The sequence below is a fragment of the Merops nubicus genome, unplaced genomic scaffold (genome assembly GCF_000691845.1).
Source record: "Merops nubicus isolate BGI_N331 unplaced genomic scaffold, ASM69184v1 Scaffold2608, whole genome shotgun sequence".
Taxonomy (NCBI): Eukaryota; Metazoa; Chordata; class Aves; order Coraciiformes; family Meropidae; genus Merops; species Merops nubicus.
The window spans coordinates 26,870-38,212 of NW_008626131.1; the positions used below are offsets into that span (position 1 = coordinate 26,870).

The following is an 11,343-nucleotide window of genomic DNA, read 5'->3' on the forward strand; positions in this document are numbered from 1 at the left end:
TGATGGCAGCACAGCCTCCTGATTTGATAGCCACTCCTCCCAGTTTTGTATTATCAGCTCCATCCTTCAACCAGGTCACTGATGTTGAACAAGACTGGACCCAGTACTGACCTCTGGGGAACACTGCTAGCTATAGGCCTCCAGCTGGAGTCTTCAGCACTGATCACAACCGTCTGAGCTCTGTTGTTCAGCTAGTTCTTGATCCCTCCTCACTGTCCATTCATCCCATCCACACTTCTTAAGCTTCCCTATGAGGATGTTATGAGTGTCAAAAGGCTTGCTGAAGCTGAGGTTAGGTAAAATCCACTGCTCTCCCCTCATCTACCCAGCTAGTCACACAATCATAGAAGCCTGTCAGATTGGTGAAGCATAATTTTCCCTTAGTGAACCCATGCTTACTACTCCTGATAACCATCTTGTCCTCCACATGCTTAAAGATGACCTCCAGAATGAGCTGTTCCATCACCTGTCCAGGGATGAAGGTGAGGCTGACTGGCCTGTAATTTCCTGGATCCTACTTCTTGCCCTTTTTGAAGACTGGAGTGACATTGGCTTTCCTCCAGTCCTCAGGTGTCTCTCCTGTTCTCCAGGACCTTTCAAAAACAATGGAGAGTGGCTTAGTAATAACATCAGCCAGATCCCTCAGCACTTGTGGGTGTATTGCATCGGGGCCTAAGGATTTGTGGATGTCCAGTTTGCCTCAATGATCTCTAACCCAATCCTCCTTGACCAAGGGAGACTCTTCCTTCCTCCAGACTTTCTCTCTTACCTCCAGAGACTGGGATTCCTGGGGGCCTGCCTTAGCAGTAAAGATGGAAGCAAAGAAGACATTCAATAATTCCACCTTCTCAGTATCCTCTGTCATCAGAGCACACACCTCATCCAGCAGCAGGCTCACGCTTTCCCTAGTCTTCCTTTTGCTACTGATGTACTTGAAGAAGCCCCTCTTGTCTTTTACATCGTTTGTCAGATTTAATTCCAAGAGGGCCTTGTCCTTCCTCATTGCATCCCTACATACTCTGGAAGTATTCCTATGTTCTTCCCAAGTGGCCAGTCCCTCTTAACCCACATACTGTAAACTTCTTTGTTTGACTTAAGTTTTTCCAGAAGACCCTTGCTCATCCAAGCATGTATCCTGCCTTTTCTACTTGTTTTTTTAACTCATAGTTTATTGAACAGCAACTTTAACATCTTCCCAAAAGAACTTTTGACTTCCAAATGTATATTTACGATTATATGCTTCAACCCATTTGATAACATATGTTAAAGTCTGTCTCACAGGTCATTTTTCACAGAGCAACTCAGAACAACCAAGGGGCTGGAAAGAGTAACTTCCTGGTTTAATTCTGTAAGGTCTGGAAGTTTTAATGACAGATCTTGAAAATCTTACTTGGTTTATCATAGCTCTTGTTCACAGAAAATTCAGACTAGAAGCAAAACATATTCCTTGTTCCACTTGTTTTTCCAGAAGAGCCTTGCTCATCCATGCATGTCTACAGCTTTGTCTTTGTGGGCTACTGGGGGGAAAAATAACATCCCACCTCTCAAGACAGGAATGCATTTTACATTCAAGAACAACATCAAGATTAGACAAATAATATGGACATAGGCTACAGAATTTCAGTTCAGTAGATTAATCTAAACTTAACACTTACTTCAACATCAGGTCTGGATGGATAACTGAAATGGATGTTTCTGAATTCAATTTCTCCTATGAGTTTGTCTGGTTTGTAGCCTTCCTTAGAACTGCTATCTATGAGCCGTTTCTGGAAAGAGATTTAAAAAAATATATTGCTGGTTATTACACATGCACTGATAAATTCCCCTCTCAGTCTTCTCTTCTGCATGCTACACAGACCTAGGTCTCTCAACCTTTCCTCATAAGAGAGAGATTCCAGTTCCCTAACCATCTTTGTAGCTCTCCCTGGGACTCTCTCCAGTAGTTCCCTTTTTCTTTTGAACTGGGGAGCCCAGAACTGTGGTTGAAGAACTTAACTGTACTATCTGGCAGCCACAACATGGCCTTCAGTAATCCTTAGAGGTGGATGTTATACTTACATCCAGAAGAATGATGTAGCAATTTCTGCATGAACTTTTTGTTCCTTTTTGATATACACAGATATCTAAATACACAGATATCTAACTACTGCATGATACAGCAAGACCAAGGTAACAACAATGTAGAAACTCCTTTTCATGTTACATAAGCACTAGAGCTTTATGTTATTATTGCTTTCAATAACAATATTAATCCTTTCCTCACCAACTACCCCCCCTACTCCCCCCAACCCAAACCCAGCTTAGCTCAAATTGTGTGTAAATACATTTTTAAAAGAATACTATGGTGCCTCACTACTTTCCTCCTGGAGTTGCAAATCTAATATTAGAGAAAGACTTCATCCATAAATCTCATATTCACATCAGGTTTCCCAGTATTCATTGTAACAAATAAAGTGGCAGTTTTTTTGACATGAATGGAAATATGGGTTTCAGTAGTAGGCATGTATACAGTTTATGGTTCAGAGGCTTTCGAGTGTTTTTGTTGCATCTCTCAAGGGGGAAAAAAAAATTAAGTATGGCTGAAAGGCTTCTTTTCTACTTACTTAGCTACTTACCTTACTGATAATCTTATATACTTCATAGGCAGCCCCACGTGCATTAGCTATGCTCTCCAGATTGGGAGCTGCTTGGCCCAAGGAGAAGGCTCCAATGAGCACAGAGAAGAACACCTGTGAGAGATGGAGGGAAGCACTGCAGTTAGCAGTTCTTACAGAGCCACCAGTGCCTGGTTGTTAAGTCTTTCTAGTGCATCTTTTCCAGAGAAACTACATACGAAAGTGAAAGGTGTATTTCACAGTTGCTCCTGTCCACTCCCCATTTTCCTGGGGTGAATGGTAACTACTGACACATGCTTTTGTGGTATTAATGAATTTTCTTTTTGATGTTCCTGTATTTTCTATCATGTACAAATAGAAAAAAATATATTTCTCTGTTGCTTTCTGGATGTTCCCAAAGTTTAGGAGCTTGCAAAATTTAGTCCAGTTTTTCTTGACTGAAATACCACCTGTGGGACCAATACACAATAAACTTGATACGCTGTGAGGAACCACAGAGAGGAGAACTCATCAGAAGTCATTTGGGTGTAAAAGTAAAGCATGTAGCCAAACCTTTTGCTACAGAAGAAGTTAGCTAAATATCCTTGAAACATTACCACCTCAGATATACTGGTAACACCTGATAAACATTTGCAAGTAAACAATAAACCACACAGAAGACATTGTGGCTAAATGAGATGTTGACAACTTCATCTTATTGTCTAGTTAGAATTTTCTTGGTAGTCCAAAATACTTGTCTTTGATCCCTAACCTCCACCTCTAGCTTGTTCATCCTTCCCTACAACAGGGTCCAAGACCAGTGAGAGAAATGCAGATACTTTTGCCCCTACAGTGATTAGAGTGGGATTTCAAGGTACACTGTTCAACCTTGTTATACCAAAAGCTAGGTAAGATGAATGCCATTTTTTTTTTTTTAGTTCTTTTATACCATGTGAGTCTCCAATGGCTAATTTAGCAAGCACTTGGCAGAATATAAAGATTATATACACCACTTACATAATTATTTTCTTGAAGTTACAGTGCATTTTCCAAAGCTTCATTGCTGTACTTACTATTAACACACGGCCGATATCATAATTTTTTTCCTCAGCAGTGAGCTTGGTTCCATACCAAAATGCAAGTGCATAGGAACCAAAGATAATAAACTGTGAAACACCTAGAGATATGTTGGTGGTGATGGCTTTTTTCACTCCAACACTTCTAGCCATCTCTAAGTTAGCATCATATCTGAAAGTGGACAAGAAAATCATTAATTTGACAGGTACAACATGCCATTCTGATTGATAATTGCCAGTGACCCTTTTTTTAATTATAAGTATTTCTGCCATAAACCAAATGAAAGTCACACAAAGAGAAGAGTGGTGTGATTTTTTTGTTTGTTTGTTTGTTTTTTGACAGAGGACAAGCAGGCGTATAATTCCTTTGAATAAATCTGCTCTGAGATATGGTGACAACATTGTCATGCGGCTATGGAAGACATATTTAGAAAACAACTGAGTAGCATGACTTTGTTATCATGATGGAAGACAATTCCACTCTTGAGCCATTTGTTTGTGTTAGTCCTGAAAGGAAACTTAGGTGATATTGGTAAAAGTTTTTCAATCAAAGGTTAAATTTAGTCTTCTGCATTCAGAAAAGGCAAAACAAACAAACAAAAACCCAAACCAGATACTATGGGTGAAGGCAGGTAAAAAAATAGAAGCCAGAGATCTGACACCATCTCATACTGGCCATTCTGGGAAGTCAGGAATCTTTCCTTTAGGATAGTTTAGCAATTAATATGCCAATATATCAAACGAGTGGACACAGAAGACCAGTATAAAGATGGACAAGTTCCATGTGAGACTCATTTCTTCTAAAGATAGTTCACAGTCATTTCTCTACAGTTTCAAGCTAATAGTTGTCACTTAGTCGAGCTCATTATAGAAAACATAGCCTAGGAACTGTGCATACTTGTTACCAACAGGCTCAGCAGCCTGCACTTTTTCCTTAATACATATTTTCTATACAAAACATCCCTAGTAGGAAGACATGACATTTAGTCAGCCAGGAAGGAATCTTACAAAAACAAATACCAATGCTGTATTTGTTACTCAAATATATCTAAATGTTCTGCTTGGTTGTGTTCTTAAAACCAAGCAGTATCTTCAAGTCAGCAACATCATAGGTCCTCCAGAGAAAGGAGAACTGGATATAAGCAATGTACATGTGATCACTTGATTACAGAGGAAGAGCCAAGCCACTGCCAGAAACAGATGACTGATGGTCCACAATTCAGCAGTTGTGTAGGAGTCACAATCCACAGTTTGTCATATGCCCTAGTCAGTCCCTGGTAAGAGTTTGTCGGTCCCTAGTAGAAGGTGGTCTAGGTGAGCCACCAGTTCCATGTTTGGTTTTCTTGCATCTTTTTCTTTTTTCCTCTCCTTCCCCACATTAAATGGAGGTGGAGCTGAAGAGGCTGACTGGTCAACTATGGAGCACAGGAAAGGCCTTACTAGCATGGAGTTATCTGGGTATCAGTTATTTTGTCTCCACATCTCAAGAAAAAAAAAACAACCAACCAAACGAAAAAAACCCTAGTGTGAAGCAGCTCCTACCATTGGATTTTCACACACCGGTAATTGCAGGGATGAAGAAGAAGAAGATGGTGAGGAGGGGGATAACTGATCTAGGCCATCTTAGGGATTTTTTTGCCTTTACTCTGTAAGCAAAAAGGTTCCCAATATTGTCAGAGATCAGCCCCTGGAAGCAGATAAATGTCAGAGCAGGCTGTAGGACCAGCTAGGGCTAACGTCACCTTAGAAATTCTGCACAAGACCAGGACAAACATGAGAGTTGAAAAAGATAAAATAGATTCATGCATCATATAAATCAGGTCTTCTGAGTCGCCTTTCCCAACTGCATGGTACTGGTGATGTCCTGTGTTTGGATACTGAATGTTATTGTTTATGCTTGTTCAGCTATCTGATACATATGTGAATAAATCTGTGGTTAGCCTTCTCACATACCCACCTCACCTTCTACATGTGACTAGGGCCAACACTGGATCAGGTTAACTACAAGTGTTATTTGCAAATCATTAAAGTAATAAAAGCCAACGATGTGATCTTACTTAAGGCTGTTACCCAGTGAAGCTTAAATATAAGCTCATTAATCAAAGAGCAGAATAGCAGTGCACATGTTCTAGAAGTTAAGCAACTAATCACATGCTTGGCTGCATTTGACTACTAGGTAAAGATAACCTTCCCACCACTTTCACTTTAAATACAACTCCATATCTCAACCTGAGGAGAAATTTGGGTCTATGCTGCAGTGATAACACCAAGTAGCCTGTATTTGGGCTATTTTCATATCTTTATTTTCAGGTGAGCTGTCCACTTGCAGAAGGATAAAATGACACTAAAAAGAACCTCATTCCCCTGTTCCCTCCCTGTGCAAGTCACAGACCCAACCCACAGCCAAACTCCTTTTCCATATTTTAAATATAATAATTATTTCAAAAACTTACTTTGATAATGCCTTCTGCTGTCCATTGAAAGCCACAACAGTCCTGATTGCTGTCAAAATTTCTTCTGCCACAGCTCCTGCTTTGGCATAAGCAGACAGCTCTTTAGCAGTAAGGGATGCCAGGAGCTAGAAAGTTGAATAACAGATGTTATTGCAGCCTACTGAAAAACACATCATATTGGTGAATAAAAATTATAAATTTTCAAGGCGCAAGACAAGGTTTTTGGAAAGAGGAGGTCAACCCCTCTCTATACCCTGAGTTTCTCTCAAATCCATCTCCATCTCTCACTATGTCCCTCTTACAGTCAAAGACTACGTGAGCATCACATGAGCTTCATGACTTACCCACTTTCCTCCCAAGCTGAGGACTGCCTATGAACTACACTATGGGTGGAGGTGGAGAGGGGGCAGGGAGGTGTGCCATAGCTGCTCTAAGGTGTCCCTCAGGTGTTCAGAAGCTGGAGCACAAGTAGATATTGAAGCAAGGTTGTCACATTACAGCTACTAATCCTCTTTATCACAATAGGAAAATGTTTTCCTGCCTGAAAGGGAAATTCTCTGGATATTCACTAAATTCTGGTCTGCAGGAGCTGCATATATGTCCTAGAGTCTAGTTTGTACACAGCATCAAACTCGGTCAATTATTTGCAAGAGATGTGGTATTGTATACATGCAGATGGAAAGAGCTTGAAAGGCATTTGTGTTAAGAGGGAAGAATGAGGGTCACAAGCATGTGTCTGGGCTTCCCCTGTGTTCTGCATGAGGAAATCACTGAGAGAGCAAGATGCACTGGTGCAGATTACCCTCTGCCACATGGCACGAGGACAGAGCATGCAAACAGAAGGCATAGGACTTATGAGTATGTGCTTGGAAACACAGAGAAAAGCTACAGAAAGAGCAGAAACCATAAAGTAAGCATGAAGCCAACATCCCAATTTAGAAACCACACTAAATTTTTCCCCACTCTCTCCCTCTTTCCTGTGCATAAGAGTTGTAATTTTTCTCTGGTTTGCTTTGCTTATTAATCCACACACACTTACAGTTGACCAAACCGCTGCTGATGCAGCAAGCAGGGGGCTGACTGACAAAATCACCAGTGTTAGCTTCCACCCGTGGATGAATCCTATAATAATCCCCGTCAGAAACGTGGCAAAAAACTGTACAAATATACAGATCTTGTCTCCGATGCCTTCATGGATAGTGTTGATATCACTTTAAATAAAAATAAAAAATTATTTGTTAGCTTTGAATGCCCTTCATTTTAACTCCCTCCCCCTCCATTTCATGTTGTGTGGCCTCATGTCAGAAGCTTTGCCATTTCCTAACTGGCAGAGTGAAATTTCTAACCACAGCTACTGAACAGTAACATTAGTTTCTTGTGTGGCCAAAACACAGCAGAAACCTCCTATTTTTGGGGGCTCATTTTATGTATTTTCCATTATTGTCTGCTGTTTCTGTGCCATGTCACACAGTCACAAATGACCTGGTTTGCTTATCCAGCATACAAATGGAGCAATACAAGTAAACAGCCAAACAGCCTCCTCACCTACCATGACCATCTCCAAACAATTCCTTCTGCTCAGCTCTCTGACGCATTTTATGTTTTTAACTTTGGCTGCAGTCTCAGATCAAGGGTTATCTCCATTCTGTCAGAACAACCATTATTTGGAAGAACCTGTTTTCCATAAGAATTTCCTTCCCCACTTTCTCTTACAACCACATACATATGTTAGTGTTGAGACTGGTTTCATTTAAGCTTCTCTTACACCTTTCAGGACACAGCCCTGTCCAAAGCTACCTTAAAATAAAATTTTAAAAAAGTGCTCCCCCCCAAAAAAAAAATCAAAAAACCCCCACAACAAACCAAACCAATATGTGTCCATGCATATGGTCCCATTGCATCTTGGGGCATACAGTCCTCATCCCTAAATCTGTTTAAGTCTATGGAAAAGCTCCAAAGACTTTAACTGACTGGACAGAGTCCAGCCTGAGATCTGGCTGAATGTAAATGCAGGCTCATTTCCATTCAATAAAGTGTCAGAGCTCCCAGTGTTTGTAAACCATTTGGCGACAGCAGAGCTATTTGTCCAGTATTGTCTGCCATGTACTTCATGGACTCCAGAATGCCAATGTCAGGCACCTCACAGCAACAACCCTTCCAAAGCATATATTGCAGAAACTGCACAAATGAAGCTGAAGAGAAGAATTAATTTCCCTCTCAGAGCTGTAATATTTCACACTTTAGGTTTGGGTGGGTTGGTTTTTTGTTTTTTAGGGGGGATGGGGAGAGGGAAGTTGATATTTGTGGGTTTTTTTTTGTTTATTTTTTTTTTGGGGGGGTGGGGCAGAGTTGTTTGCTTGTTTTGTCTCTCTACAGGCTATTGCACAGAAGATAAATCATGGTTTTCTTTCAAATGTTATACTTAGGGGATAAAAAAATTAACGGAACCCGCACTCTGTCAGTCTGGTGTTCAGCGTTCCTATTTGGGTAGTATCAAACCAAGCCATCTCCTGATGGAGCACTGCAAAAAAGAACTTCTGACGGATCCTTGCTGTCTGCCTGGTAGCAGCAACCAAAAACGTCCATACTTGGATGGTGCTCAGGATCAACACAGCGCAGCCAATTCCCACGTAGTAGTAAGCAAACCTGTGATAAGGGAACAAAAGGCCATTTGGCTCTACTGTGTCTTATGAGAGAAGTTACACACAAAGCAACAATTAGTCTTCGTTTACACCACCAGAGTAAATACTGAAGACTGTGATATGTTATTGGGAAGCCTTTTTGAGAAGGCAAACATTTGGTTTCTGCTCAAATGTTTAACGCAGTAAAAAAAGAAAACAAGCCCCCTTCACCCCCCCCAAAAAAAAAAAAAAACACAAATAAAAAATCCCCCAATACTCTGTCAACAGAATAACTTCAAAGATTCTTACTTTGTCATTTCACCTTCTATATCTAGGCCTGGAATTGATGGGCAGCTAGAATTATTTACTGAAGTATCTGTGGGAGGGGAAAAAAAAAAGTAGTAAAAGTTGTGAAAGTATTATATGTAGAAGACAAATCATTCAGTTGTCAGTTTGGGAATATATTTTATTTTGCAAAATACAAAAATCATTTGGCAACTACACATTTATTTTTAAGGAACTTCTAGTAATTAGTGCCTGATAACAGATGATATAGAAGGTGGTCATGCTTCTTACTATCTCACCAAAGTTGAAGGTCATCCGAAAAGAGCTCATCCCAATACACTGCTTTTGTCCTGGTCTAGCAATTAAAGACTGATTAAAACTATTGGGTTATTTGCAGTATGATGAATTTTGATCATTATATACTTGTTTAGATGTGCACCAGTGTGTAGGCTCAGGGGGGAAAATAATCCTAGCCCCTGTAGCACAACATACTTGGTAACAAGAGATGTCTAATTTTAAATTTTTACCTTCTGGCCTTATGCCGCTTAGCACAAGGCTGTTTGTCATCTCTCCAAAGACAACGATCATAAGTGGCAATCCAGTACCATTTGCAAAGGCTGAGAGCAAACCAACTACCATCAAAAGGACATCCACCGAATCAGCATAGCAAAACTATGTGGTATTAAAAAAAAAAAAAAAAAGGAAAAAAGTGAAGTTATGCCTGACAGTGCTCACATTTGTTACAGCACAACACTCTTACACAACATGCTTTATTTCTACCTACATACTCTAAGTAGCAATAACACTCCAACTGAAGGTCAAGTCAGGACATAAGAATTTTGTAGTATTGATTTAAAGTTGTGTGTGACCTACTCAGTAAAGCTGCTAAGGGAATATTGGCAGGACACATGGTTCTTCCCCAGCTCAACAGGAAAAAAGCGCATGTACTATGTGCTTTTAAGCGATGAACCTCTCTGTACAATATATGGCATTTTGTGTTCCAGTAAGTTATATATTTACCAAGATAATGCCTTCGAAATGTAAACAAGGGCGAGTTATTGACTAGCACCTGGGTTATATCTACCAATAGAAAATGTTTCCAGCAGAGATTGGATCCTAAGCCTTGTCTATCCTCAAACATTTGTTTGATTTAAAGGAGGATGTGAATTTGAACTGCCATAGCTGTTCCTGGATGTGGTTGATCTGGAATCAGAACATTTTATTCCTGACTGTTGTAACCCTCTTCCAACGTGTAAATGTACATGGAAAAAAACAGCAAAGGATAAAGCTTACCTTGTGCCAGAATAAGCAAGTCCATGTGTAAGTTATTTGGGAAGAGCTGTTGTATGGAAAACTGACACAAAACCATACCACAGGTCCTCTCAGAGAGCAGATCCCTCAGATGTGAGACACAGGATAAATCCTTTGTAAACAGAGCCAAGGCAAGGGCCTGCGCAGTATATATGTCTTAGATTAGCCTCAGCAGGAGTAAGCTTCATCCTCCAACAGCAGTAAGATTGAACTGCTGTCAGTCCTACCAACACACTGGGGGAGGAATTTGGCCTAATGTGCCAAATTTCAAAGAGATCTAGCATCAATAGGTCTTAGGCTTCTTCTCTGTTTTTTGATTGCCTATTAATTGCAATTTATAAACAACTCACAATGACAAATAAATACAAAGCAGACTGCCAAAGTGGACACTAACCAATTCAAAAATGCCAACCACCTGCTTCTTTTGCTTCTCATTTTCCTTCCTAGAAGAAAATACAAAAGACTAATTAAGATGAGTTTTTTTTCAGGCAAAATCATATCAAAATCTGCACCCTACGCAATAACCACTGGAAAAGGTTGCCCAGACAGGCGGTGGAGGCCCCATCCCTGTGGACATTCAAGATCAGGTTGGATGAGTCTCTGAGTAGCTTGATCTAGTTGGAGATGTCCCTGTTTATGATGGGAGAGTTGAACTAGATGACCTTTGGAGGTCCCTTCCAGCCCAGACATTCTATGATTCTAAGTTCAAAGAATACCTACTTTTTTCTCTTGGGCTTTAACTGGTCACTTTGTTCAAGATTTTCATCATGTTGGAAAGAAGGGTTGTCGTATCCATTTTCTGCAGATTCTGTGAAGCAAAAAGCAGACATTTTTTAAACACAACAATCTATCTTTTGTGCCAGGTTCTTGCAACTTTCCCTGCTTACTCTTCTGCATTTAAAGCTTAAAGACTAGTTCTTCTCACATTCTTGACACAACCTGGTGAATTTTTCTTGAATCTTCCTTTCTCTTCAGTTCACCTCCTCTACTCCAGAAAAAAGCT

At 40.2% G+C, this 11,343-nt stretch overlaps 1 protein-coding gene across 1 annotated transcript in view; it reads right to left on the reverse strand.

Annotated features, from left to right (window-relative positions):
- Window positions 1–11,125, reverse strand: part of LOC103778296 (multidrug resistance protein 1-like) — a 35,336-nt gene extending 24,211 nt beyond the window's left edge. Inside the window, exons 1-10 of the mRNA XM_008945876.1 lie at window positions 11,061–11,125; window positions 10,735–10,783; window positions 9,557–9,701; window positions 9,054–9,120; window positions 8,578–8,769; window positions 7,163–7,334; window positions 6,124–6,248; window positions 3,668–3,842; window positions 2,616–2,729; window positions 1,656–1,766 (exon numbers count right to left, since the gene is read on the reverse strand). Of these exons, the coding sequence (XP_008944124.1) occupies window positions 1,656–1,766; window positions 2,616–2,729; window positions 3,668–3,842; window positions 6,124–6,248; window positions 7,163–7,334; window positions 8,578–8,769; window positions 9,054–9,120; window positions 9,557–9,668 (1,068 nt within the window). The 5' untranslated portion in view covers window positions 9,669–9,701; window positions 10,735–10,783; window positions 11,061–11,125. The remainder of the gene's footprint in view (window positions 1–1,655; window positions 1,767–2,615; window positions 2,730–3,667; window positions 3,843–6,123; window positions 6,249–7,162; window positions 7,335–8,577; window positions 8,770–9,053; window positions 9,121–9,556; window positions 9,702–10,734; window positions 10,784–11,060) is intronic.
- Window positions 11,126–11,343: the final 218 nt, after the last annotated feature.